Source organism: Venturia canescens, chromosome 1 (assembly GCF_019457755.1).
Source record: "Venturia canescens isolate UGA chromosome 1, ASM1945775v1, whole genome shotgun sequence".
In the NCBI taxonomy this organism is placed as follows: Eukaryota; Metazoa; Arthropoda; class Insecta; order Hymenoptera; family Ichneumonidae; genus Venturia; species Venturia canescens.
Window position 1 is genome coordinate 36,041,218 of NC_057421.1, and position 26,630 is coordinate 36,067,847.

At 35.3% G+C, this 26,630-nt stretch overlaps 2 protein-coding genes across 12 annotated transcripts in view; one reads left to right on the forward strand and one right to left on the reverse strand.

Annotated features, from left to right (window-relative positions):
* Positions 1-26,630, reverse strand: part of LOC122412823 (uncharacterized) — a 241,837-nt gene that overhangs the window by 58,483 nt on the left and 156,724 nt on the right. The gene's annotated exons all lie outside the window — the stretch shown is intronic.
* Positions 1,799-26,471, forward strand: LOC122412883 (uncharacterized). Its single transcript, XM_043422851.1, has 8 exons — positions 1,799-1,928; positions 10,321-10,601; positions 20,310-20,415; positions 21,230-21,444; positions 22,614-22,713; positions 22,786-23,000; positions 23,374-23,796; positions 24,428-26,471. Exons 2-8 carry the CDS (start codon positions 10,338-10,340, stop codon positions 24,806-24,808), a joined length of 1,704 nt encoding a protein of 567 aa, XP_043278786.1. The 5' UTR covers positions 1,799-1,928; positions 10,321-10,337; the 3' UTR covers positions 24,809-26,471.

Here is a 26,630-nt window from a genome sequence, read left to right on the forward strand (position 1 = left end):
TATTTGGTACAGACTTACAACATTGCCATGCTAAACCATGCTAAAAACATAAAAAATTTCAAAATGATCAGAATTTTATAAAATTTGGTGAACATATTCTTTAGTGCTAAATTTGACAATACATTTTTTTTAAGGAATTTGAAGCGATATATATAGGACATCATACGAAAAATACATTAGATTTTGTTATTCCAAATTAATGAATTGAAAATTTACGTGAATCTTCTTGAACGGCGCTTAATTATGTGTGAAAAATTTGGAGAGGTTTCACCGCCTGGTAATCGAGATATTCATTGTTGAAAATGACAAGGTTAAACATGGGCTCTTATGGAAGCTTTCAAAAAATTGCTAACTTCAACAATAAATATCTCAATTTCACGACGGTGAATCATCGGCATATCCCGCCAGAAGTTTAATACTGTCTTAAGCTTTCTGTTTAAAAAATTTTAATGTGCAAAGTTGGAAAATAGTTTTAACATAAGATACGCTTCAATCTCCTTAAGATTTTTTTTCTGTACAGTTATCGAGTAATTGGATCACTAAAGTTCACGTGTATAAGCATAGCGTTTCCATATATATAGCTATACATTCCGGGCATAAGAAATCTTCTTTAATGCGTAATTATTCGATAACTAAGCAGAAGAAAATTTTGAAAAAAATTGTGTTTTCGCACTTGATGTTGAAGAACATTATCACCAAATTTGATCAATTTCTAATTATTTAGACTTTTGTACCATACATCGTTAATCAGATACAGATAATTTTAGTTAAATTTGGTAATGTTGTGGATTTTTCTTATTATCATCAACTTTTCAAACGATAGTAAGTGCACGGCGGACAAAAAAATCTTCCATTTGCGATAATGAATGATATTTTTTTGAATTTTTCACAAACAAAATTGGCGTTGTGAATGTTGATTCGATGAAATGTATCCGGAAGTATGCGGATGAAATAATGTCGAAAAATTCTGTCGTCAAATGTAATAGTAATACATAAAACATGTAATCTTGCGTCCAATAAAAATTAATTGTCTCGATCGACTGGCATGGCCGGTTAAGTACGAGCTCCCAGATTTGTGCCGCCTTATGATATTCGCAAACGGTCCGATCTATCCAATTTCTCCGCAACTACAGTAAGTATACCTGCATTTATTTGCCATGTACCCTGCTCTAAGACTTTACTCGATAATTGTACCATGGTGGAGACGTTTGACTAGTTTTTCATAGAAAATATGTGCGTCACAAAATTATAAAATCGGCGCAACGATAAAGAGCCCGAACTGATAATTGTTCGCAAATATTTTACGATACTAAAAAAGCTCCAATAACCGAATAAAGGCTGAAGTAATTTTGCTTGGAGTATAAACGAGTGCAATGTATGCTCGAAATTTAATATGCATAATAATCAGATCATTTCGACTCTTGACTTTCTGCTTATCTATATTCGATGATGTTTTTCAATTCTACGATTAATCAGTGGAATCAAGCGATCAGCTGTACTCTCCTTATAAAAGGAAAATTATGATGAGGTAAAATTCAGGAGTTCCGTACATTTTTTATGCTACAAATTAGTGCGTAAGGCGCAAAGAGCAGCAACACCAACACCTAAGAATAATATTCAACAGGACATCTTTTTCTTGCATTCTTTGATTCTCGCAGAGGTCAATTTTTGCCCCATTTTTCGATACGAAGCGGCAGTAAACGGTGACGGAATCGTCGAGGAAGGCAGCAGGCGAGGGTTCTCTCACCGCGGTAAACGGGGAGGAGAGATTTGTGTGTACCTTCCCGTGTGTTTCTTTCGGAGCTTACGAGATACAGAGCCGAGTACCGCGAACGAACAGTTACCTTTCTGTTTCGAGACCGCGAGGATCTAATCGACGCTCACCTGAGCTCAGGAAACAACGCAAAGTTTCGGATTTCTCGTTACCGGTAAGTTTTAAACAGCCATTTTAATGTTACTTCAATACGTGATCAACTGCCCAATTTTTTCATTTCTTCTTGATTATCTCAGTTATTACGGAATTTTCGAGTTTGAGACTTTGTTCAAGCAGGCTTATAAACAAGTTTGAACATCGGGATTACGGAAAAAATCAATGCTCCGATTGTTCGATGTTTCTCGGCTATTCGATTAAGGAGTTTCGGTACAGAAGTCAAAATATTAAGAAATTGATCAAATTTGGTGATAATGTTCTTCAACATCAAGTGCGAAAACTCAAATTTTTTCAAAATTTTCTTCTACTTAGTTATCGAGTAATTACGCATTAAAGCAGATTTCTCATGCCCGGAATGTATACCTATATATATGGAAACGCTATGCTTATACACGTAAACTTTAGTGATCAATTACTCGATAACTGTGTAGAAGAAAAATCTTAAAAAATTTGTGTCGTCAAATTTGGCACTAAAGAATATGTTCACCAAATTTTATAAAATTCTGAACTTTTTGAATTTTTGAATTTTTTTAGCATGGATTAGCATGGCAACATTGTATCGCCTGTACCGAAACTCCTTAATAACGAAAATTCTTAGCTATTGATATTTTGTACCATTCCGGTATTCTCAGTAACTAAAGGTCGATTCATAGCAAAACTACTGAGTAACAATCATTCGACGAATAACAAATTCAAGAGTTCATTGCCAGAATATTTCAAGGTACCGGTAAATCGAGAATAAATTGAACTCGATGTTGGAGCAAGTTCGTTGATTTATTTAAGATTTTCATGAAAATCCATAGAACTTCCTCCTGACTAATATGTAAAGCTTAATTAACGAGCCACGTTTTAATGGGAGAAAATTTCTTGAGACTGTGTTGAAAGAAAAAGTTACGTCGTAATCGCATCGTCAGGTATGACAGTTATAGGGAAGACCGGGGCAAAACGGGATACCCGAAAAATGAGAGAAATTTTTTTGTCTTTTTTTTTTCAATTTTTATACTTGTCCGAAAAGAACATGAAACATATTTTTTCCAAAATATCTTGATTTTTTTTGGATTTTGATTTTTTTTGTAAAAAAAATCGTCTTTCTAAAATTCTCTTTGTTTTTTACATCACTTCCAAAGTGAAAACGTTTTTGCACAGATATACAAAAAGTATTTGCATATCTGCGATTACTGCCTCGCAGATTACTGTCTACGACAGTAAGCGGACCATCCTGTGTGGTTACACCTGCGCATGATATGCATGTGCATGTGCACACAATGTGCCCACTCCGCACAATTTTGGCACTGAATCCATGATTCAGTAGATAAAGAATACAAATTTTTACAAAATAAACATTGGCAATCTTCGTTATTATTCATATCATTCATTTTGAATTGAATTACAGAGGGTGCGTTCGACGTACGTTAGAGCGTTGTAAGCGCTGTAAGCGCTGAGATCGCTTTCAGCGCTTACAATGGTAAGTCGAAAGCACTCGGTTACGGGTGCAAAATGCACCCAAGGTGCATTGAATTAAAATCATAGTAAAAAAAAAATTTCATGAGTTTTTGAGCGGTACCCCGTTTTGCCTCGGAATTTTTTTTTTTTTTTGAAAATTGAAAAGAATTCCAGTACATTTCTTAGTTTTTGGGAGTAAAAAATAGACAGAGCTTCTCAAACTTCTGAAAAGTTCAATATTTCCTTAGGTATCCCGTTTTGCCCGGGTCTCCCCTATATGTATTTTTTTTATTTTGCTTAGAAGATATAATTTTGTCAGTTTTTAGTTACGGTTTTATTTACTCGAAGCTTTTCGGAATATTGTTGTTAATTGCATAACACAGCAGATTAATTACACCCTCGAAAGATCTCCGTTATTTCCGTCATCATTTTTTCCATAAGTTACGGAAGTTCGAGCAAGAAAAACTTTGACTATCTGAGTAAATTGACAATCATGTTACGCCATAATTAAATCGGGACGTGTACCCGTGACAAGTTCGTTCGCTGCGTTTTGCGAAAGTCGTTGATGCGAGCGCCCGCTTCCGATTATTTGCAAGGCTCCAACGCTTCTGTATGGATTTTCATCTATTCACAGTTTTTATCGAAATATTTCTATTTGTTTTTTGAAAATACACCGACGTCGTTGCTCATTTCACATTATATTAATTTTCTTCTAGATTTCCGGAAAACAAGAATTCGTAAGATGAAAATGTGTTACAGCGCATATCCAAAAACAATTCGTGTGAATATTCACTCCAAAATTATCTACGATGAATAATTCAGTTAATTGATCAATAAAATATTTATACATAAATATATCTTCGTTCGAGCAACAGAAATCGATACGATGAGATAGTTAGAAAGTTAAACAAAGTGATTTCAATGAAAAAAATGTTGCTGAGAAATAATGTTCTTTCGTGTACTCGTGAAAAAGCACGTGGAGTCTGTGAATCAAGAGCAGCTTCCATGGCCCTGATGCTCATTTTAGGATCGCTTGTAATCCAACTAGAAAATTGAGTTCAAAGTATACATATTCTATCGAGTGTCCCTTGACGGGTTTGTATAAGGTAAAAATTGTGAGCGTTCGTTTCACGCTAGAAACCTTAACGATCAGAATCAAAGTTGACGTGTGTGACCGACAAATGATTTCCGTCACACGATTAGAGCAACTGTCATAGAAGGTCAAATTGATGGTTAATTTCAATGAGAGTATGACCTTTTTTTATATCTATAGCTTCTATCATTTTTGAATGTTTTTATACGCTTCGAAGTGATTCGAAAGTGATAATCGAATGAAATAACATTTCAAAGTGATCAAGTCGAGCCTTTCTCGGTCGTCTTAAGTTTTATTACTCTTTTCCAGTAAAATTTCAAGTAGAAAGTATTACTAACTTGCTGCGAAAGCATATTCATCGAAAGTCGAAATGCAAAATGTGTAAAAAAAGTGAAATAAATCGAACATGACGTCGACAATCTTGAATTCTCATTTCAGTGCTCGTCCGAAAACGGTTACTTCTTTATCAGAACTCGTTCGCTATACGTATTCTCGAGTCCATACAGTGAGAAGAGTTAAAAGATTCAAATGGAGTGTCCGGTTTTATGCTCTGATTACGCGTCTTTCATTTAATATATTCACCAACGCTAGGCCCATAGAAAAATGGTGCGAAAAAAGACACTGAAAATAAGCTCCTATGGTTAGTATGAAAGACAAAAAGCAGGTGATAAATTTTCACTGTCAACAAACTTGATAAATTATTTATTACTTTGTTCATATCGACCATTCTCTTATCCAAATTGATCGAAATACAACTCTTGCTGATAAACGTATTTGTTTTTAATATCACTTTCAATAAGTAAAAGTTAAACGGGTTTTCCATTTCCAGTTACCCATGGAAGCTACCCAATTAATATCTTTCTACACGCTTCGTTTGCTTTTCTACTACTTCAGAAATATTGTAAATATTGTAAATCTATTAAAAGTAATAAAGTAATTTTTCTGGATCGTCTTGAGAAAAAATTAAGTGGTATGAAAGTTAAAGGATCATTTTTTTTTGTTATTCTATTATTTTATAAGATTTATTTAATAATTCCTGGACTTGAAACAGTTCGGTGGATAAAATCAATGGGTCCAAAACATAAATGGATAATCGGTTGATTGTTTGAGCTAAATGAAAGATCTCTTCGAGGAGTTATTATCAACGATGGCGCACACTGGACGCAGCAATATTAACCTGATGGAATAATTAAAAAATTATCATCAGTTTTCGTAGTTTTCCGTGACAGCTTGACACATAATAATTTCTTGTATACGGCAATCTCTCGCCTTTATTGTGTACAGTTTTCGTGCGATTTTTTCTTCTCTTAACGCTCGAGTTATCGTGACTTTCATCGTGTGAATTTTTTACGACCCGACTACAGATCCATTGTTCAAGACGTTTTCTGATTAGCCGGAAAGAAAATCTTTCATTTCACAGACTAGATTTTACGCTTGATAGATATTTCGATCGATTTGTTCATGCAAAAGAAATCTGTCGGCAGAAAATACGTTCATGGGTAAATAATTTATGACGAATTATCTCTGAATACGGAAATGTGTTTTTCGATAGTCTCATATCATTTTGATTCAAATTCTTATTTCTAAATTTCACGTTTACTTAATACTTAATAAGTAAATTATTATGTCTCATCGGCCAAGTTCAAATACTACTTAATAATCAATTAACTACTTCATTGATTATTATAAAATTGTACAAAAATGTTGAATCTCTGAGCTAATTTTAGTCGACTTTGTGCGTAAAAGACTTTTCATTCAAACACTTACATACAGAAGATCCTTAATCAACGATCATGAATGTAAACGTTCTCACGAGTCCTTTAAAGAAAACCAGAAAATAGATGTTGATGAAGAGAAAAAAAAGAATGAAGAAAATGGAATTCTTCTGCACGTGGAGACAGAAGTAAAGGGATTGCCAATAATAGCGATTATTTGTCACAAGGTCTTTTAATGGAGGATGGTAACTCATGAATGTGTCGTTGATGCATAACAAGATGCTGTTATTTCTCATAGCGAAGAAACAAGATCGAATGAAAATTCCAATAATTTCACAACGGCTGTTAATTAAATAGAAAAAGTCACGTAAATTATTATCAACAGCAGTATAAGAAAAATGACCAAGGAGATGTAAGGCGAAAAGCCGTTTTGTAAATCCAGTGTCAAAATGTTTCCAATCCATTTTCGAACTCTTGGGTCTCGTTAAAATTTTAAAAGGTATGAAGTTTGAAAGCGAATGTGACCTATTTACATACCGTGATAGAAATGATACTGTTCGAGTTGCAAAATAAGTTGAATGTTGAAAAAACTAAAAATTTTGTATTTAATGGTGTGAATGTAATTTTTTACTTTCTCACATTCAGATTTTTAGTGCGATTGCGATTTTAATGGAAACTGTTTGCTTAAATCCGCACGATTTTTTCTTGACAATACACGCAACGTTAGGTGTGACGTTAACGCTGAGTTATACTTATCCGATCGGAGTGAACGAGTTCGCAAATTTATAAATCAATCTTTCAATCCTTCGGCCTTGAGCCATTATTGCCTATCAACTGCTATTATAGATATTATAAACATTACGGACATTCCTGATATATGCTGCTTCAAAATGATACTATATACGACTTTCATTACAAGCAGCGAGAAATATTAGTTCGCGCAAATTTGCTTATTTTTTCAATCTGATCCAATTATTTTAACTTCTTTCAATTAAATTGAGTTAAAATGATGATTCCAATTGGAAATCTTATTTAAATTATTAAATTATTGAGATATTATTGAACGATTTTTTTCAGTCGTTCTACTAAGTGATATCATGAATACTTATAATTCACGAGTTCGTTGCACCAAATATTTATTCATAAAACCGGTTCTTCTCTTCATCAACATAACAAGAAATCCGTACATTTTTTTCGAGAATTAGACCAAAAGTAATTATTTCGTTAGTACAGAATTGGATAATAACATTTTTCGAAATAATGAACTTTTAAGTAATTTAATAAAAATATAATGTTCCTGCATGCGTTTTTTCCCCTGCGTGACAATTAATAGCTGATCGTTGCGATCATAGTTTTGGCGTGTGTAATAAAATAAAAAAATAAAAATAAATAAAAAGACTGCTGCGGAAAAAATTGAGTTGCACAACAAGAATCATTATCCTGCATTTATTTTATTACGGACCAGAGAAAGTACTACGCAGAAATCACGTAGAGGCTTATCCCTTCTCGACACATATTATACGATTATACATTACGAGAATATCCTCATTTGAACTAAATTAGCGCCGCCCATGGGGCGGGCTGTAATCCATAGTTCGTGCAAAAACTTTTACTCGATTTATGATCCTTTGTTGAAACGAAAAATAACACTTCTTAAACGATGGACATTCGTCGCTATCTTGAATAATTTCTCAGCTATGTGTATCATTCTTCGGTCGCGGATAGTACTTCATTGTTTTTTGTGGCTGCGTAGTAAAGGTTGCTTTGTGTGAAAAAATCGTCAGTATTTCACATTACCTGTTTGTAAATTGCCGAAAGATGAGCTTCTCTTCAAATTTCCGAGTTTTAAGATTTTTTGTCTCAAAGAACACTTCACACCGTGAAGGTATAAGCTCGTAAAAAAGCCACTGATGCAAGACAAATGAATTCAATCAGAAGGTGAATGACATTGTGTGCGAAATTAAAAAGAATATTGAGTAGAAAATAATTCAAAAATCCTAACAATTTCTTTGACGAGGTTTCTTCAATGAGGAATAAGTGTGACAATTTTTCATCGTCGAAGCCTCAGAGTTTCTTAAGTTATTTATGTGTCTATCGAGTTCTAAAGTCGTACGACAGTTCTTGGCCACGTATAGATTTTTGTACATCAATTTGAGAAATTATTCGGGGAGCAAACGTATCGAATCCCTCCATTCTCTTTTACTTTGACCTAATTAGGATTGATTTTAAATTCCAGTATGCCACAACTAGACTAATACGACTTGCTATGTGTGTGTGTGAGTGTACCGTTACGAGCTTCATAACTAACAATTTCCCTTCGACATATCGATAAAAAATTCCACTGAATAAGTTGCTTTATGGGACGTCAGCCTTATTCAAAATTCTTAGTACCGTTATTAATTACCGATAAATTTTAAAAAATATTCCATTAGAAGCGTATAATTTTAAGAGTTCGATCCATCTATATTTCATCGGCGTATGCATCGCAGGAAAATTAATGTTCGAGAATAAAAATTGAATTGATGGAAAAATAAATATATCAATCAATAAATGGATGCGATATATTCATTGATTTTTATGTTCAGGTTTTTTTTTTTTAATTGAAATTTTTTATAATGATTTTTTGAAATTTGCATACATATATTTATTGATATGAAGCGTATCATCGAGTTGATGAGCTTAAAAAGTGGGTCAGGCAAATAAATTGCATTCTTAGACTTTGACTCATCGGTCATGGGCTTTTCCTCCAGCTTTTTTTACGCATGCATTTCGTCTATTCGATGAGCTTCAAACATATGATCCAAGTGTCCCGGATAATAAGCTCAAATATATTCGGTAACGAGGCGTTCCGCATGCAATTCGTTTAATACGGCGCACTTAGAGGCGGCAGAAGACCTAACGAAACGAAACGTCAGCCCTCTTTGTGCTTAAAGCCGTCACCTTAATTGGACGACGTTTAAACACGAGATCGTACGGGAAATCAATTAAGGTGCTGACAACCAACACTCCTGAAGGCTGGTATAATCCTGCCGGGAACTTAACGATCTATACGCGTAGTTATTTATATAAACAAATTCAATAACTCGAATAGATCTATACACGTATCACATATACATACGAATGTACGTATACTTATCGTTGAATCTGGGATTGCATATAGAGACATGTGTAACTTTTTAACGAGGTGTATTTCAACCGACGTACGAGAAGTGTAGGCACCACAGCGTGCCCTAAATTTTTGTGTACGATACGTCGAGGATCATGAAATTCTGAATAAAATAGTTCTTAGGCATTATCATTTCGGATTAAGCATTGAAGAGATGTTGACTACAAACGGAAACTACAAATCTCGTCTGTCAGAATGAAAAATAGTCAGCCGAATACGAGTTTGAGTAAAGCGTGCTTCACTTGCCTCCGAGCTTCGTTCAGCTCAGCATCAGAATATCACTAATTGAGTTATCTGTCATCAACGGGGCATGGGAAAGAAAAAAATGTATGATGATTTCGCACACACAATTTGGAAATCGAATTGGTCTAAGAGTGCGCGGGGGGATTTGAAACTTGATTCTCAATCGTAGATATATTTTCATTATTTAAAAAACTCTCCAATAGATCGTTTTCTAGCAAATCAAAGTGTGTCAAAAATTAAGAAAAGTGAATAGATAAAGGAGCGTTTCGACTCATAACAAACGAGTTTAAGTAGTTTCACTTATTTGGCAGACTCCTTTTATTCTTACGTGGAGGTATTTCGTACTACGAAACTGGTTTGACGTTCTATCCTCTAGGGATTACAGAAAAAGTTTCTATTATTTATATATGAGAAAAGTGCTCGGGGTGGCTCACCATAGATAGAAGTGTTCGAATGCTGTATCCGTCGGTGAACTAATTGATTTCACGCTCAAGCAGAGTAATATTGAGTCATTGTTCGGTGGGCGGTTCTAAATTATTCGTAAAGGAACAGCAAATTTCTGTCAATTGGCTTATCGAACATTTTCGTTGCTACAGCAGAGCTTTTTTTTCAGTTCTATCCACGAACAAAAATGAACAGTTTCGCAAATATACTTCCCTTCATTCGTTGTCGACGATTCTTAATACGCAATGTTCATCGAGGCTGCTTACTTTGTTTTTTTTTTTTTTAGAAACTAACAAAACGAGAATGGGGCGGAAAAATCAAACGACGTTGTTCCTTCTGTGCATCATTGTGCCTCTCAGTTTAGCCATATCATCATCCTGGAGGCCTATTGTTCCAGCGCAATTAAGCTCAAGCATCGTTCATCAAGAGGCAGTTTACGGTGATGCTGCACTGCCCTCTTACAATATCAACGAATCGCCTCTAGTTCATCAACAAATTCACTCGCAACAAGATGAAGATCAATGCGGCCTTTACAAAGTCGGAATGACCCAGCAATTGTACTTTGAGGTGAGTCTTGAAAGATTAAAAAAGAAGCAAAGTTCATCTATCAACTTATTCCCTCTCCAAAATAAATTAAGTAGAAAAAAACAAACAAACTGTCACAATTGGCGAATTATTCATTGGAATTTGTACTCTGTATACAGTGAAAAAATAAATGACTATTGATTGGAACTCAACTTTCAATTGAGAGAATTGATGAGAGAAAGAGAAAATTTACAAATTGTTCGAGGCAATCAGTACAAATCCATTCGCACTAGCGTTCGTAATCGTGAAAAATCAGTGCATAAAAAAACGGCTTAAAAGTAGATGACGGTACACAAATAATAACACTGTATCTGCACCGTTTTTAATCATACCCGAGTTTCTCTCACGTATCTTGGGTGCCCTCGTGATTCTACAATTCCGCTTCAATACTGTGAAGGAACTCGAGAAATTGTTGAAAACCCGTTTGAGCATTCCAAACAACTGCATTTCAATACGTATATGGCTTTTTCCTCGAAATCAAGATGCTCTTAACTCATTCGACTTCAAAACCCAACGCACTGCTTTGTGAAATCATTCAAAAGGTATCCAGTATCATTTTCATTCGGCATATAAAATATTTATTCTGATCCACAGTTTTTCCACTTCAAATTTCAATAACGTGCTGTATGCTCGCATATTTGTTAATGATGTCACGGAAAACCAGTAAATATGGTGGATTTAGAGATAGACTTTCCGTTCTATATCAATTTTTAGATGAATTAGAAAAGAGTGGGGTACATACCAAATCGTAGAAATGATTGAACGGAATTGAATGCCCTGTTTTTATGAATCCACATCGGTACTTATGTAGTAAAGTATATATGTGAAAGTTCGCACGAACAATTTAAACGCGGTGTTGCAATTGCAAGTGTATGCGATAATGGAATCGTAGCGCAATAACCGCGAGGGTATATAATTTTTATTGCACTTGGAAAATCGTACTCGAAAAAAAAGTGTGTATACACCTACGAAAATACGAAGACTCTTGATCGTTCCGAGATCCTACATTTGTCCTAGTAAATTTAATTCTGACAGTTCGTCATTATATATCCACGTACTGAATCGGAGTGCGATAGAAAGTAAACACTGGATACATAGAAATATGTACACAATCTCGCCGACGGACTTTATACTTTCAATTTTTTGTTCACGCTATATACTGACACGTCTGATCTGTGCCTATCACCGTGATCAAATCGAACTCGATAGATACGTACGGAGCTCGATTGTTTCGTAACTTACGTACATACAACTTACTTAGCTAGCCGTGAAGCAGCCGAATCCATATCGCTGTTACTTACAAAGTGTTGGAGTGTATTACGACGTGTGCAAGTACACGAGTAGAGCTTTTGAGGAATCGAAATCCGTTAGTACAATAATGGGATGGATCTATTGTGACCACTTGAGCATCATTGCGATGTTTTTTTGTCATTGTCCTTGAGAATTCAACATTTACTTTTCATTGAACAGCAGTGCTGGTTAGCTAGATATTCTGGTATGAAAATCTCTCTGAGAAATAGTGAAAGTGTGATCCCAAGGAATTTAATGAATCCTCTGAGGAAACTTACCGCTTCAGGAAGCCTGCGAACATCAAGCATTTTTGGCTACTTGACAAATTAACAAATTATATATACGAATCAACAAAATTTGAGATGGAGAGTGAAACAGAAATTTTAACGCTGCTTTAGCACGTACTTTGGTCTAATTTCAATCGTTTGACACGCTAGTTGTGCCGCTGAATAGGAAAAATCCCCTCGACCTCGAAGGTACCGGTGAAACTCGATATGGGTTGTAGAATAATTTGTCGACACGCGCTGAAACACGCGAAGGAAACGCGGGCAAGGAGTGGATCGTTCGTACCTTCAAGCAACTTGCGCGGTTTGTCAGAAATGTCCATTTTTTCAGAGATTTTACATTTCTGCTGTTTTACGAGAAACGTTTTATTCTCGTCGAATCCTTAAAGTTACATAGAAATTTTCACGGAATGTACATTTTTGACGAGCAGGTTGTAATACGATAACAGTAAAATTTTTATTCTTCAAAGTTGCAAATAGAATTATCGTATCAAAACGTTCGAAATATATACACTGGGGGTCAAGGAGTTACATTGAGTAAACGATTTTACAAAATCCGCGAAACGACAAAAATCCGCGAAGTCTCTGTAGAAACGAGTAACAAAAAATTACGAAAATGAAAAAAATATCATGAAAATTTATGACAACAAAATCGCGTACTGCGAAAGTGAATATAGAAAATAAGATCAATCAAACTATCGATTACAACATACGAGAAAATCAAATTCACATGTAGGAAGTCGAATCTGCGACTGATTTATATCATTCAAATCGAATGTTGTAGTATCGAGAGGAATTTTGAAAGATTAGTTAAAAAAATTTTATCGATAGGACCGTGCAAAATAAGCACAATGCGATAGGCAACAAGATTTTGATTTACAGATCCCAAAAATATAATTCGTGCATTCCCGATAAATTATAGTCGTCAAAGGAGAGGTTCGATTTTATGCTCAGCACACGCTGTATAGCTGTTGGTCATGAAATGACCAAGCTTCAGGGGTATTTGTTTTACAATAAGGCATGAAAGCAAGCTGTAGAAAACAACAATTCTAACGATTTTAACAGGCTTGTCTAGTAATCACAGACGTACACATATATAGGTGCTTCCTTTTGCCTAAGCTTTTGTGGTCCCTCGTGACGGGAAATGCATGACCACGAGAAGCCATGAAACGACGAATAAATTTCACTTTCCTCCGCAAAGTTCATATCGGGCTCACCTAAGCAATATTATTCTATGTGTATACGGAAATTCAAGTTCGCGCGTGTTTGTAGCAACCCAGCAGCACTTTATAGGGATGTCTATGCTAAACTTTTACGAACAAAGTATGAAAATTCATAGGGAAAGAATATTTATATTATTTACATTTTTTTGACCTGCCTCACCGAAGTTTTTGCAAGTTTTTGCAAGTAATCACGTTATAAATTCTTTCCCAAGTTAGTAATGTTCCTTCGCGTTTTTCTTCCATATACAAAATATAAACGCGATGGGATTCCGAACAAGTTTTTTTTTTCAATCGGGATAGCTTTCACGATACTTGAACATGTGAGCGGGCCATTCACATGGAAACTAGAACGAGCGCTAGAACACTCGATTGAACGACCTTTGTACTACGATTCTATTCGATGCAGAATCCGTAAACCGGGGCACGAAATTGCAGCGCACGACTAGACGACGCTAAACCGGAAGTTCCAACGGTTTCATTGGTCGCCCTTTGCTCACCAATAGATCCAAGTTTCCGTCACATGGAACTGAGATATCGGATTGGGAAATCCCTCCTATAAGTTTCGTCTCTGCACAAAACCACATTCAATAGAACGAGCCACCTCTCGCAGCTCTCGAATAGAACTTGACAAATGATCACGGAAGAGTGTAAAACTCGTAGCAAAAATGTTGAAAACATCGAAGTTTTTTTTTGACAATATATCAGCAGAATAGACAATCAAAAATCGAGAGGTGATGCAAAGTTTATATCTCATTGTTAAATTTTTCGAAATTTCTAAAGTCGCTGAGAAAGGGTGTCTTTTCAAAATTTTTACTTCAATATTGAAAAATTCATAGTTTCCATTGCGTCAAAAAAAGTGGGATCATATTTTTCTATATTGCTCAGATTGTCTAAGAGGACGTTGAAAAATCAAAGTAAAAATAAATTGTAATTTTCTTTGGGTTTTGTCTGGAAAAACTTCAAAAAAAAGTACGTATGAAAAAGAGCCAATTGAGAAAAGATTTTTTTTATATCGCCAGTTACTTATAACAGAGTTGTTTAAAAAGTTGTTTTTTTTGCCAAACTGAAAAAGGATTCAGTTATCTGCTTGCAGTGGGAATTATTAATATAAACGTAATTGACTTTATGAGTTCGAACGAATATAATTGATTTTTCTAACAGGGTAATAATAAATTATTCTCGCAAGTCCAATTTCTTTTCTTTCCAATGAAGCTCCAGTAACAGAAATCAGAAAAATTTCAAAAACTTTTAACGCGAGGAAAATTTAGCCGATTATATCTTGCGTGCTATAAAAATATCTACGATGATGCGAAAACTGCACATCAAACGATAGCGATCACACGCAATTTCGTGCAACCGTAAATAATGAGATGCTAAGGAAAGTGTTCGAGTTGTCGGTACTTACGCAAACGTGTAAATGCGCATTGTATACCGGCCGCTACCGAGGAATTTACCGACTCAGATGTAGTACAAAAAGGAGTACGATGGAGCCCAAAGAAGAAAAATATTCGCGTGTTCCGACGCGTCTCACGATACCGAAACGTTTTGTGCATTTTTCTTTTACTATCTTAAATGTCAGAAAATGAAACAAAAAAAAAATAAACATTGCCATTGACTTACTTTTAGAGTTGCGTGAAAGGAGATAGAATAATACATAAATGATATAATCACACATTACCTATATGGTGATATTATGATGTGAACACAAGAAGAATTAGATCAAAACGTTAGACGAAAATTATCGTAATTTTTTTATTTTTTATTTTTTTTTTTTAATCTTTCAGAGTACATTGGCCTTTATTATTATTTTGCAAAGATATTGAAGATTAAAAATCACATTATGAGCACTTGGAAAACGATAGAGTTGCATGAATTTTTTCATGAACGGATGGCGCAAAATGTCAATATTGAACGTGTCACGTTATCATTTTTCATATCCAAAACATCTTTTTAATGTTGGTGCTTTCGTAATGAGCGTTGAGTATTTCAGAACACAATTTTTCATGTTATTTGAGACTGTAGTACGTGACCGAACGCTTATTGCATAGCTTAAGCACAAATAAGAGAAGGACGTAACTGCCGTTGATGAACGTTGCTCAACCCGTTTGGTACACCCGTTCTGTCGTTATTCATGCGGGTGCATAATATCGTGATTCATCTACCGGAGTGGAAACGTGATATTCCGAATTTGGGTATGGATCGAGTCTTGAATGTTTTCCATTGTTGTAGGAACAATGGGGAAATGAGATTTTTTTGGCGGAATTTCAAACGAAACAGAAATTGGAGTAGGAAACAGCACATTCCGGAACCCTCTTCATCAGATATTTTTGTCATTTTCGCTGCATTTTGTAACAACCAACATTTTTGCAACAATTTTTTCCCGAGACAAAACTATGATTTTCAAGGAACATTTTGATGGGACGTGAAAATTCTTGTACGTGTGTCGCATTAAAAATACGAGAGTTGAGTGTCTACTAAAGTCAGATATTTCCAGTGCGTGAGTAAAATTTACGAAGCGTTAGGGGCGTATAAAAGATTTCACACTTCCGCGTAATGACAGGCTCATTCAATTTCGCAATAGTGGCGAACACGTCTCGGACTCTTGTGCACGCTATCCGCTTAACAAAAGGCGTCGGGTTGTAAAAAAAAACATACCAGAGCGATAACATGACGAAAGTTTATTCGAGACTGAAGTTTATTTAGCTATTCTACTCGCTTCTGTTCCGACGGGCATCAGCGAAAGAGTTTATTTATTACATGGACATGAAAAATTGTCCCTTACAAAAATAATTTGAGCAGGCAAATAAAAACGAAGACGCATGAAGAGATCTATTTTAGTGTCGCGTTGTAACGTCATCACAACGTTTATGATTGCGGGAAGAGTGATTTGAGTGACGCAGATCGTTCATGAATGTTCAAATTCGTCATTAAAATCAGCGAGGCCGCCGATTCGCCGTTCTAGATCGATCTTTCACAGTTGTCTTATTTTTTTAATTTATTTTCGATTCGAATTTCCTGCTTTATAAATCGTGTGTATAATTATAATCCGAACTGTCCATACTTTGGAGCATTAAAATAAATAAAATATTTACGAAAAAGTAATAAAAGTTCGCACGAACGTGCTCCGATGATGAATGAGTTCGAGATTCATATCCATAAATCACTATGACGTATATTATTATTAAGATCCTCGCAGTTAATCATGTAAATACGAACAAATTCCTGTGGAATCACAATTATTAAGTCGATCAATGAAAGTTACTCCATTAGTGAACTATATACGATACGAATGAATGTCATCGTTACAGATTCATTATTCTGTAACGATGCATCATGCTATATCTTGACTCTATGAGTGCACCGTGTAAAAAGAGTTCATTCACGTGATGCAATGATCTTTATGCAATCTCATAGAGACTGCACTCGTTGTTTGTACCATGAAGTGTATTCCAAGTGTGTATGAAGATGTATTCCAAGTTTTTCACACGCTCCTATGACTATTCAAGAGCACGCGCGATGTGCTCGCAATAGCACAACACACGCATGAGACATTTGCATATCTAAATTCAAACGTTAAATTGCGATGCGTGTAAACACATTGATATAGTTACGAATGAGAGCGAAAGACAATGGTGACACTTGTGCTGGGCCTCATCCTCTGTGAACTTTCCATCCTCCATCCTTGCTATGCTTTTTCCTTTTTTTCGTTCCTTTCGTGTGTTGGAGTGGAAGAATTAATAGATGGCACAGTTTCCGCGATAATCCAACGTTACGTGTCAAAATTTGATTAATTTTCATTCGCCATTAACAAGAAAATGCGATTAAAACTTTTGATGAGAGGCTTTGATGTTCGGATGATAAAGAGAGGCTCTATCGCAATATAGGAGTGATAACAGCACCGGAGTTTCACGAGCGGTGGGAAGTTGAAACTGCGGGGTAGATTCGATCTCGATATTATGGCTTATCCAAGGTTAAATGAGCCTCGTAAATGATTAAGAGCAATTGTGTCTCGCCAGCATCATTACTCAGGATGGGAGCTTGTGAAAACTTCTTTTACAGCTGTCGAAAATTGTTTCTATAGTTACGAGTTTTGAAGCATGAAGATGATAGCATCGTCGGAGAGATTTTCGTCTCAATTACTACTATTCTTTTCTCTCCCACTTTTCATTTCTCGCTGAAGTTAAAGCGAGAGAGACGTGTATTCATTTGGCGCAATAAAGATCCGTCACATGCGGTTCCAACAGAGCAATAGATATCTCAAATCTATAACCGAATGTGTAATTAACGTTTTCTATCCTTCCAAGTTTGTGAAGTGGAGCGAATTCTTACGTTCTTTATAACGTAATTTCCTATAAGATATAAATTTACTTCGGCTTTGCTTCAGTTCAGCAATCTTGTATAGCAATCTAATATAGTACCAAAAAAAAAAAAAAAAGTTAATTACAGTTTTCCCTCAGTTTATATCCTTCTCCTCTTCCTCCTCTCTATCTGAGTCTTTTGCGTTTCGATATCAATGCCATTAATATCATTTTCAATGTGCGTAGGCAGTCGACGGTTTCACGTATCCTCAAATATTTTATATTTTGTATTTTATTTTTTACTTCGACGTCAAAAGAAACGAGAGAAAGGGTCAGTTCCAACGTGGACGATTTCTCACTTGGCCGCACTACAAGAAGAGCTCTCTCGAAGGCGCGTCTCTCTTGCATGCATATATATATATATATAACGCGTGCACCGCGTTATTTACGATAGCCCAACATACTTTCTTAGTTGTGTACATACATACAGTACGTATGGTAATAGAGTGTACAACGGAGTGGAACTTTCACTGATTACCGCGATGGTAACGCCTGTGTACGTGGCCGAGATGGACTTAGCTTCCGGTTCGGAGCTTCTTCGGCCGTTAACATCGCTAAACAAATGCGTTTTTTGCTACTCGCGGCTCACGTACATTGTCACGGATAGCTATAATCGCACGAACGCTGACTCACTCTTGTAATAGTCTTCCTACGTTTACATCCTGAAGCAAGTGAAAAAAATGCTCGACTGGACCATTAGAGAAAAACATTTTAAAAATGACCATCGCAGAACGAATTTACGGTGACGATATTCACGGTTTTTTCATTGTTCCAAGTCTCTCAGATCAAAACGTCACAAGTCCATGTCGAGAAGTCAAAGTCGTTGTGGGGAGAAATCATTTATACGGTCTGCAATAATTCCGATGTAAATATACGCAGTTGGTTCGACTGGTCGAAATCCTGATTTCGAGAGAAAATGAATCCTGATTTTTTTATCGAAAGTATTTTGTTACTCGAACGTGATCCAGATTAACAATTTTGCGACTGGCAGCAACGTTTTGCACACTTATTTGAAAAACTTGCTGTAATATAGAGAAAGCGTCGTCGCGCCTATACGTCGAGCACGACGAAACGAGCGGACGGTATTCCGAATTGCTGCATTTAATTACAGAATATTTGTATATTGGGGTGATTAAAAAAAAATTTTTTTAGTTATTTTCTATTGCAAACAGGCTTAAAAGTTTCTTTTTAGTGTAAAAAGACTTTTGTTAAAATTTGAGCCCTTAATATTAATATTTAGATAGTCCGCATCGCACTTTTCTATTTTCCATAAAAATAACATTGGAATTTTATTTTTTGCACATTCTGATACTTACTGCAAGCCTCATATGAAAAATATCTTCACTTATTCTTGTAGAAAATCGCACGCTCTACAAAACAGGTCTCTTATGATTTTTCGTTAAACTTAATAGTTTAAAATTTATTAGAGGTCAAAGATCAATCTATCGCAAATTTGACCGTTTTCAGTACACTATAGCGGATTTAATGGTTTTATTGGAAAAGATTGGCGAAAAATTTGTGTTTATCTTAAATTCAGTTTGTTAGAGAATATTTGTTCATAATTTTTTGTAATAATAAGGCCAGCGAAACTCCGAGAAAAAAAATTAAAAATAACTTTCAGTATTTGATGAAAATCATATTTCAAAAAGCAATACACATTGAGGAACACCTGTATCTATTTTTACAAGAATCAACAAACTAAACTACTTCATCGACAACTCCACCGAGTAGAAAAATAGTTATATTACCGATATGGGCTCTAAAAGTTTTTTTTTTACCGGTACATTGATATGTATTGGACAACTCGATTGCTCCACTATAATTTTGAAAATTGATTTTAACCATAATAGTTTATAAAATATGTACGGAGACTATAAGAAAACAAGAACAATTAAATACTTAACGAGATTTTTTTTACAAAAAAAAATTTATAAATTTCTACTAATAAATTTTTTTAAACAATTCGATTTTTCTTGGATTACTGTAAAAAATTACTCATGAACGGTTTCTAAGAGACCGAGTTCAAGGACCATAACGTTTTTGCTGTAATATACTGAAAACGGTTAAATTTGCGATAAATTGAACTTTGAACTCTAATAACTTTTAGACTATTAGGTTTAACGAAAAATCATAAGAGACCTTTTTTGTAGAGCGTGCGATTTTCTACAAGAACAAGTAGAGATATTTTTTATATGACAAACGATAGGCTTGTAGTAAAGATCACAATGTGCAAAACAGAAATTTCCAATGTTATTCTTATGGAAAATGAAAATGTGCGATGCGAACTATCTAAATATTAATATTAAGGGCTCAAATTTTAACTGGAGTCTTCTTACACCAACAAGAAACTTTTAAGCCTGTTTGCAATTGAAAACAAAAAAAATTTTTTTTTTTAATCACCCTATTGTATATATGAAATTTCCATTTGGTCAAAGAGATTTAATTTCGTTTAATAGTTGGTGCTATTTATATTATTTCAATTTTTGCGTCATACATGGAAAAGAGTTAATATTTTTTTCCCGTTCTGTTTTACAGTACATTCACTACAAGGTCGTCATGCCTGATCTCAAGGAATTTACACTGTGCATGTGGACCAAGTTTACGAATCACACCAATGATCATCCATTATTTTCATACGCAGGTAATGCTGACAATATAAAACAATATAAATTGCTTTTTTTTCTACATCCATCGAACTCCTTTCAAATTCATCTGCAACGTATTTTAAGAGTGAAGTTCGAAATGAAATTCATGTTGTGATTGGTTCGTAATAACTGTACTTAAATTGATTTTATCGTCGGCCACTTTCTACGGACATATCGCAAAATACGTCGGATCTTTTTGCTTTTGTTCATCTTGGTAGACGAACGTGTATATTTTGCGGGTACCGATTTAGAAAGGATTTCAAGCGTGTGTCTCGTTACTATAGATCTTCCTGCTGAGAAAGTTACGATCATCTATTCGTTTACTTTGTTATCTTCTCTGATCCCTCATATCTATTCAAACAAGAACACTTGCATTTTATTCCCAAGATCGAACGAAGAAATCCAAGTAAATAACGAGGATTCATTAACTATCTCGTACGCGGTTGTGGAATTTTACAATATTTTCCATTAATTACGTTCAGCACAAAAAGACTTTGTGAGAAAGTTTTATACGTACAAATGTCTTTTAATATATTTAACAACGTCGAAAAACATAATTTTCACACCAATTTCTCACTCAGTTACAGAAGTCCAACTCTACTTTTTTTCATGAAGGCACTTGATTAAAAGTTGGTGGCTAAGAAGTGTAAATATTTATTTCAATAGAATTTCTTGCAAGTTATAAAATCTATTAGCGGAAGGTAATTTTTCATCTGAGAGACATTGATTCACAATTGTTTTCAGTTTACATTCGTAAGTGCCGAAATGTCGACAATCAAAGGAATATATATGGTTTTAAAAAAATTTCAGTCGGTGATCAGCCACGAGGAATTTTATCGTGGATCGCAAACACGGCGAGAAGTTCTTACTACATGATGAACATAGATGGTCATAATCTCTACAGACTGAACTATCCGTTGAGATTGAACAAGTGGTATCACTCCTGTCAGAGCTGGAACGGTCGTACGGGTGAATGGCAAATCTGGGTCAACGACGAGCGCGTGGGTCGCGGTTTCAACAACAGGGTAAGAAAATTTATGGAAACAAGACTCCACCTCTGGAAAAAAGTGAGAGAACTCGATCTTCTTTTCCTGTTTGATCGAGGATTTCATTCGGCATGAGAAACAAAACAAAACGTTCATAGGGAAATCCTCACCGAAGCCGTGTTCATTATGTGATTTTTTTAACGATAAATTTTCATGCAATACTTGATTTTATAGATTTTATGATAATTGGAATATTTACGAAAAAATGTTTGGAGCTTTATTTCCGGTTTTATGTCGTTATCGCCGGTACTCTGAATGAAAACCTTTAACCAATGAGGCTTAAAAGAGAACTAGATGTTGAAGATTTTCGATAAGAGTTTTGGAAAGTAATCTCGACGTGAATTTCCGGGAGGAAAGTACATGTTTCTCCGCGTGACTTTGTACATTCGTGAGTGAGCTCATTATCGCGTTCACCACTAAACCAAAATAAAACACACCCCAGGACTATTGCACTTTATAATGGTGTTTCGCTCAGTCACGAAACTCTTACGGTTCGTTCTTTCGCTGAGATTTGTGATATCAAACGGTATAGACACTATTCGCTGTTCCATTGTTCGGGCAATTTTCGTAAACGCACGCGTGGGGAATCTTTTCACGTGATATGCGCTTCAATGTGGGACTTCCTCGTCTGTATTCTTTCTTTTTTCAGTATACTTTTCATTCACATGCTATGTCACTCACGAGAAATCCCGAGTGGAAAGGACGTGTTCCATTTTTCCCACCCGCTAAACAATGCATGCAGTAAATGATAGATTGAAGAAAAACAATGTTTTCGCTTGCTCGTATAAGAAGCTTTGTTTTTGCGGTACTATTTTCATTAAATTTCCAGAGCGAAATTAAGAATGTTTTGAAAAATGGAAACTGGAATTTTGGACATACTAAGAACTCGGAGGATTCATTCTTTTTGATTATGTAATATATTTCTACAAAAATCACATCTTTCATTCTTGAGACAGTGTGGAAATCTAATTAGAATTCGTTTATTGAAATAAATACAGAATAGAAAAACTCAAAAACATGTTATAAAATATCGTTTTGAATTCGTGAATATCATTGTTGTGAATACTTATTTTTTCAGAGATGTCGCACATACAGTTTTTTTTTCCTCTTATTCATTTGAATTGCTTTGATTCCACGTTCGAATTTAGCTCGTTGGTCACGTGATCAAGGGCGGAGGTATTGCTATTTCGGGTCAGGAGCAGAGACAACTCGGTGGCGGGTTCCTTGAGGGTCCAGAAGCGCCTCCAGGTTAGTCAAAGGAAAACACTTTCATTTTTTTTCGTAACGGAAATAAGACAACTTTTTTCGAAATTACTAAAGGTTCGGGTGGCTTACTCGGTGAATTAACGATGGTTCAATTGTACAACGTCGCACTGACTGCCGGAAAGGCTCATAAGGATCATAAGCATCATCATGCTCATCACTACGAGCACGATACTTCGAACAATCGACCTAGAACAACGACCCAGGCACCAGTGACTGGACCTCCATTACCAATGAACCCATTCCTCACCGGAGGACAAATAAATCATCGGGTAAGACTGCTACAAAATAGATATATGATAAATTACACGGTGGACAGTAATTTGTAACGATTATTTATTTATTCCTACGGTGGAGAATTGTCTGGCAAGACAGAAGACTAGAATTTGTCTGGCATGAAAAAATGAGTTGCGACCCCGGGTATAAAAATATAATAAAAATTGCACCTTCTCATCGTAGTTCATTTGTATTATTATATAAATTTCTAATCTTGGTTTATTGTTTTTATACCAATGGATTAACTTTTCAAGATCCAAATCGCAATTAAAATCACGTAACGGTAATCGAATTTTTCTACGTCATCATACAATTTGATTTTTTTTTCTCTAAAAGTAGAATCTTTTCTTATCAAAAGTATTCTTTCAGGTAAAAATTAATTCTGGAGCCGACCTTCAGGTAGTGCAGAACGGTGTAACTCTTCGCCACCCCAATTTACCTGCACCCGGTCCATCAATCATCAGTTTTCCACCAATTAATCCTGATGCTTTCAAGCCTGCGCCACCTCCTGCGCAACCTCAACCTTCGGCACTTCCTTCGTTTGCGAGCGCTTATAGACCTTCACAGTTTTTTGACAACGGTGTACCTGAATTGGCCGAGGCCCCAACTGGCTTGCCTGGCAATGCCAACTCTTATAGTTTCACAGATGGACAATATCACAATCTTTTTAAAAGAGAGAAAAATCACAAAAGACAAAGTTCCCCGAACGACGAGACAATATCCTCTGATGTTGAGAACTTCGAGTCTAAGAAGCAAGTTGTCAAGAGAGAAACATCATTATCTGATATTAGGGTACGTACAACAAAACAAACATCTGAACAAGTTATCTCGTTACGACTATTGTAAAGTTTAAAATCTGCCGTAAGAGCTTTGATACAACTTGTCAAATATCCCAATAATTCTCATCCCAAATTCCATTTTTTCATCATCCGATTCCTCTGTAACTGCATGAAAACTTTTTGGGCATAAACTGGGAAAAGTTTTCTCTATTGCGAGAAAAATAAAGTTTTTAATTTGTCCGGATAAAAAAAGTGCACAGAACGGTTGATAGGATTATCTCAAACCCGGAACCGCGTTTTCTTCCTGAGTTTTAAAACTCGTTCCCCATCATGGTGTCCTATGATCAAAACTGGATTTCGAAAATAGTGCTAGAAAAGTCTTTGGGTGGTTATATACGTTACAGAAAATCATTTTAGAGGAAAAGTGAAAGTAATTTCAGTAAATTTTGGAAAAAAAATTTCAATCTGAAGTATAAAGAAGCTTCATCATACAGTAATTTGTTCCGTTTCAATGGCAAATTAGTGTTAAAAACAAATTACAATTCATTTCGGGCTTTTATAATGTTGAAAATTTAACACCGAACTGTATAAAAATAGTTATTCGATAAAAATGACTTTTAGAATGATGATATTGATTTTCAAAGGTTTCCTTCATTCCGCGAGAGAATACGAGCGGATCAGACGATAAGGTGATAGTGAAGCGAGAATCTGAGAAGAAAAAACGAGGCCTCGTACAATTGGACGATGGTTCATTGGTCGACGACTCTTTTCTCGTGCCACAGACATTAAATAACGATTATTTCGCTGGTCTTGCGAGTTTTGGTGAGCAAGTAGCGAAACAAACACCAAAGGAGAACGAGCGAGAACCAGCGGAGGGTGAAGTTAAATTGGTAATGGATATATGCGATGGATGTGCGATCGAGCCATTTGCAAAAGCTCTCGTATTCGGTTGGCGTACCGTACCGAAAAAACTCTATTCTGGTGCTCTTTATGTGCCCGCGGTACCAGCGTGCAAAGCATTTTAAACGCAGTCACTAACAATTAAAAAATGCCAGTCACGAGGCGTTAAATATTTACGAAATTATCATGATCACGATCGGACCGGTATTCGGGAAAATTACAGCGTTTTCCACATTCAAGACGGAACTGCAATGAAGAATTGCGAAAAAATCATACGCAAAAATCTGAAGGAACGTGAAACGTTTTCGTAACCCTACACATGGGAAAAACTTGTAAACTTTGATGTAGCAATTTGTTTATATATTTTTATTCTCAAATAGTTTTTCTTCGAGCTTCAAATCGTTGAATAATTGGCAAGTATAAAAGCACGAACGCGTTTCAGGTATTTTTTATATTGACGCAATTTTTATATCACACAATTTTTGTAATTTCATTGACTTTCAAATTGGATACAGCAAATATTTTTATCCAATGTGATGCGGTTTTGGTAATTAGAGCAGCCTTGAAGTTTGGTTCGTGGTATTTCAATGTGGTTGAACAGGAGGGCGGAGGGGAGAGCTTCCTTGCATAAATCATTTATAAGGGTGCTTGATAGTTCGATTCTCGATATGTCATTCGAGGAAGATCTTTCGAGTACCCACGTAGCTCACTTTGTTTTAACTCGTCTTAACGAGATTTCATCTCAAATATTAAATTTTTCAATCCGTCAGGTATCAAGAAATAATTTTTTCATACGCGTTCACTGGATCTCGGCAAAAAAACGTTTCCAGTACTCTGGAGCTTTGGTTAAATATTCACAACGATGTCCGGAATATACTATTCTTTGCATTTGAAATTAAAGGACATTTCTGTTCAGTTTCAATGTCGGGTTCTTATATAAGATCGACTTTTGCCATTTTTCCGGAAGTTGTGCTCAACAGGGGCATTTCATCATTATTCAATATATACTTGTTTTTATTTCTTTTCCTAATTTTTTTGTATTACGATTTTTCCATTCTGACTTCACTTTATCGTTTGGATACACGTGTATTTATTTCTGTAATTTTTTATTCTTGCTATTCTGTGGCTTTTCCATCTCACAACTCATAGCGATACGTTTTTTTATTCATACTGAAAAATGAAAAAAAAAAAAAAAAAACATGCGACGTATGGCGTAACATTGTACGAAGAAAATACTCTGAAAAAGATATAATGAAAAATAATAATCAACGATAAACCGACAGAACGATAACGGAATAATGCGTATTCTACGGCCCTGTTCAAAGAGCTCGTTCCAAATGTCGAGATTTTATTTTTTTAATGAGCTTAATTTGATAGATTGATAGCACAAGATGTGCAAACAAAAGAACCAAGTGTACAGAATTTTCAATTGGATTTAGAGAACGATAACGTTAAAAGAATAGGTTCATCCTGTTATCGCCGTAAGATATTTTTATACGTAAGATAGCCAATTTTTTGTTTTTTTTTCTCCTTTTTTTTTATTTACAATTAGACTCCTGATCAGATTCACGATGTACAGAGACGAAGTGATTTTTTTTTGTAATACTCTTCATTTGTATTTGTAATGAAAAAATCTAGCAGTATGAAAATAAAAAGAACAACATGTGGTGACACTTTGTAGCTTAATCGTGTGTTTCTGCCTGATCAACGATTAATATCTCAGATTATTTTAAACTTCAACTGTACATTGAAACTCTGCGAAATAAAACGAAAATTGTTTTCAAATAATGACTGAATGGTTCGATAAATTTGTGTCTACCCCATTGACACTCTTTTCGTCTAATTATTATTATTTTAATTTACAAAATGAACAAGGCTTAAATTTTGTTTCATATTCAGAAAGCTACTGCTAGCAATTCGTTTGCTGCTCGATTAACAATGATCTAT

Bases quoted from the DNA above. Each gene is read 5' to 3' on its own strand.
- LOC122412883 (XM_043422851.1), top strand. From the start codon at position 10,338: ATGGGGCGGAAAAATCAAACGACGTTGTTCCTTCTGTGCATCATTGTG. The intron at 22,714-22,785 runs GTTAGTCAAAGG...AAATTACTAAAG, and splicing joins GGGTCCAGAAGCGCCTCCAG to GTTCGGGTGGCTTACTCGGT. The intron at 23,001-23,373 runs GTAAGACTGCTA...GTATTCTTTCAG, and splicing joins GAGGACAAATAAATCATCGG to GTAAAAATTAATTCTGGAGC.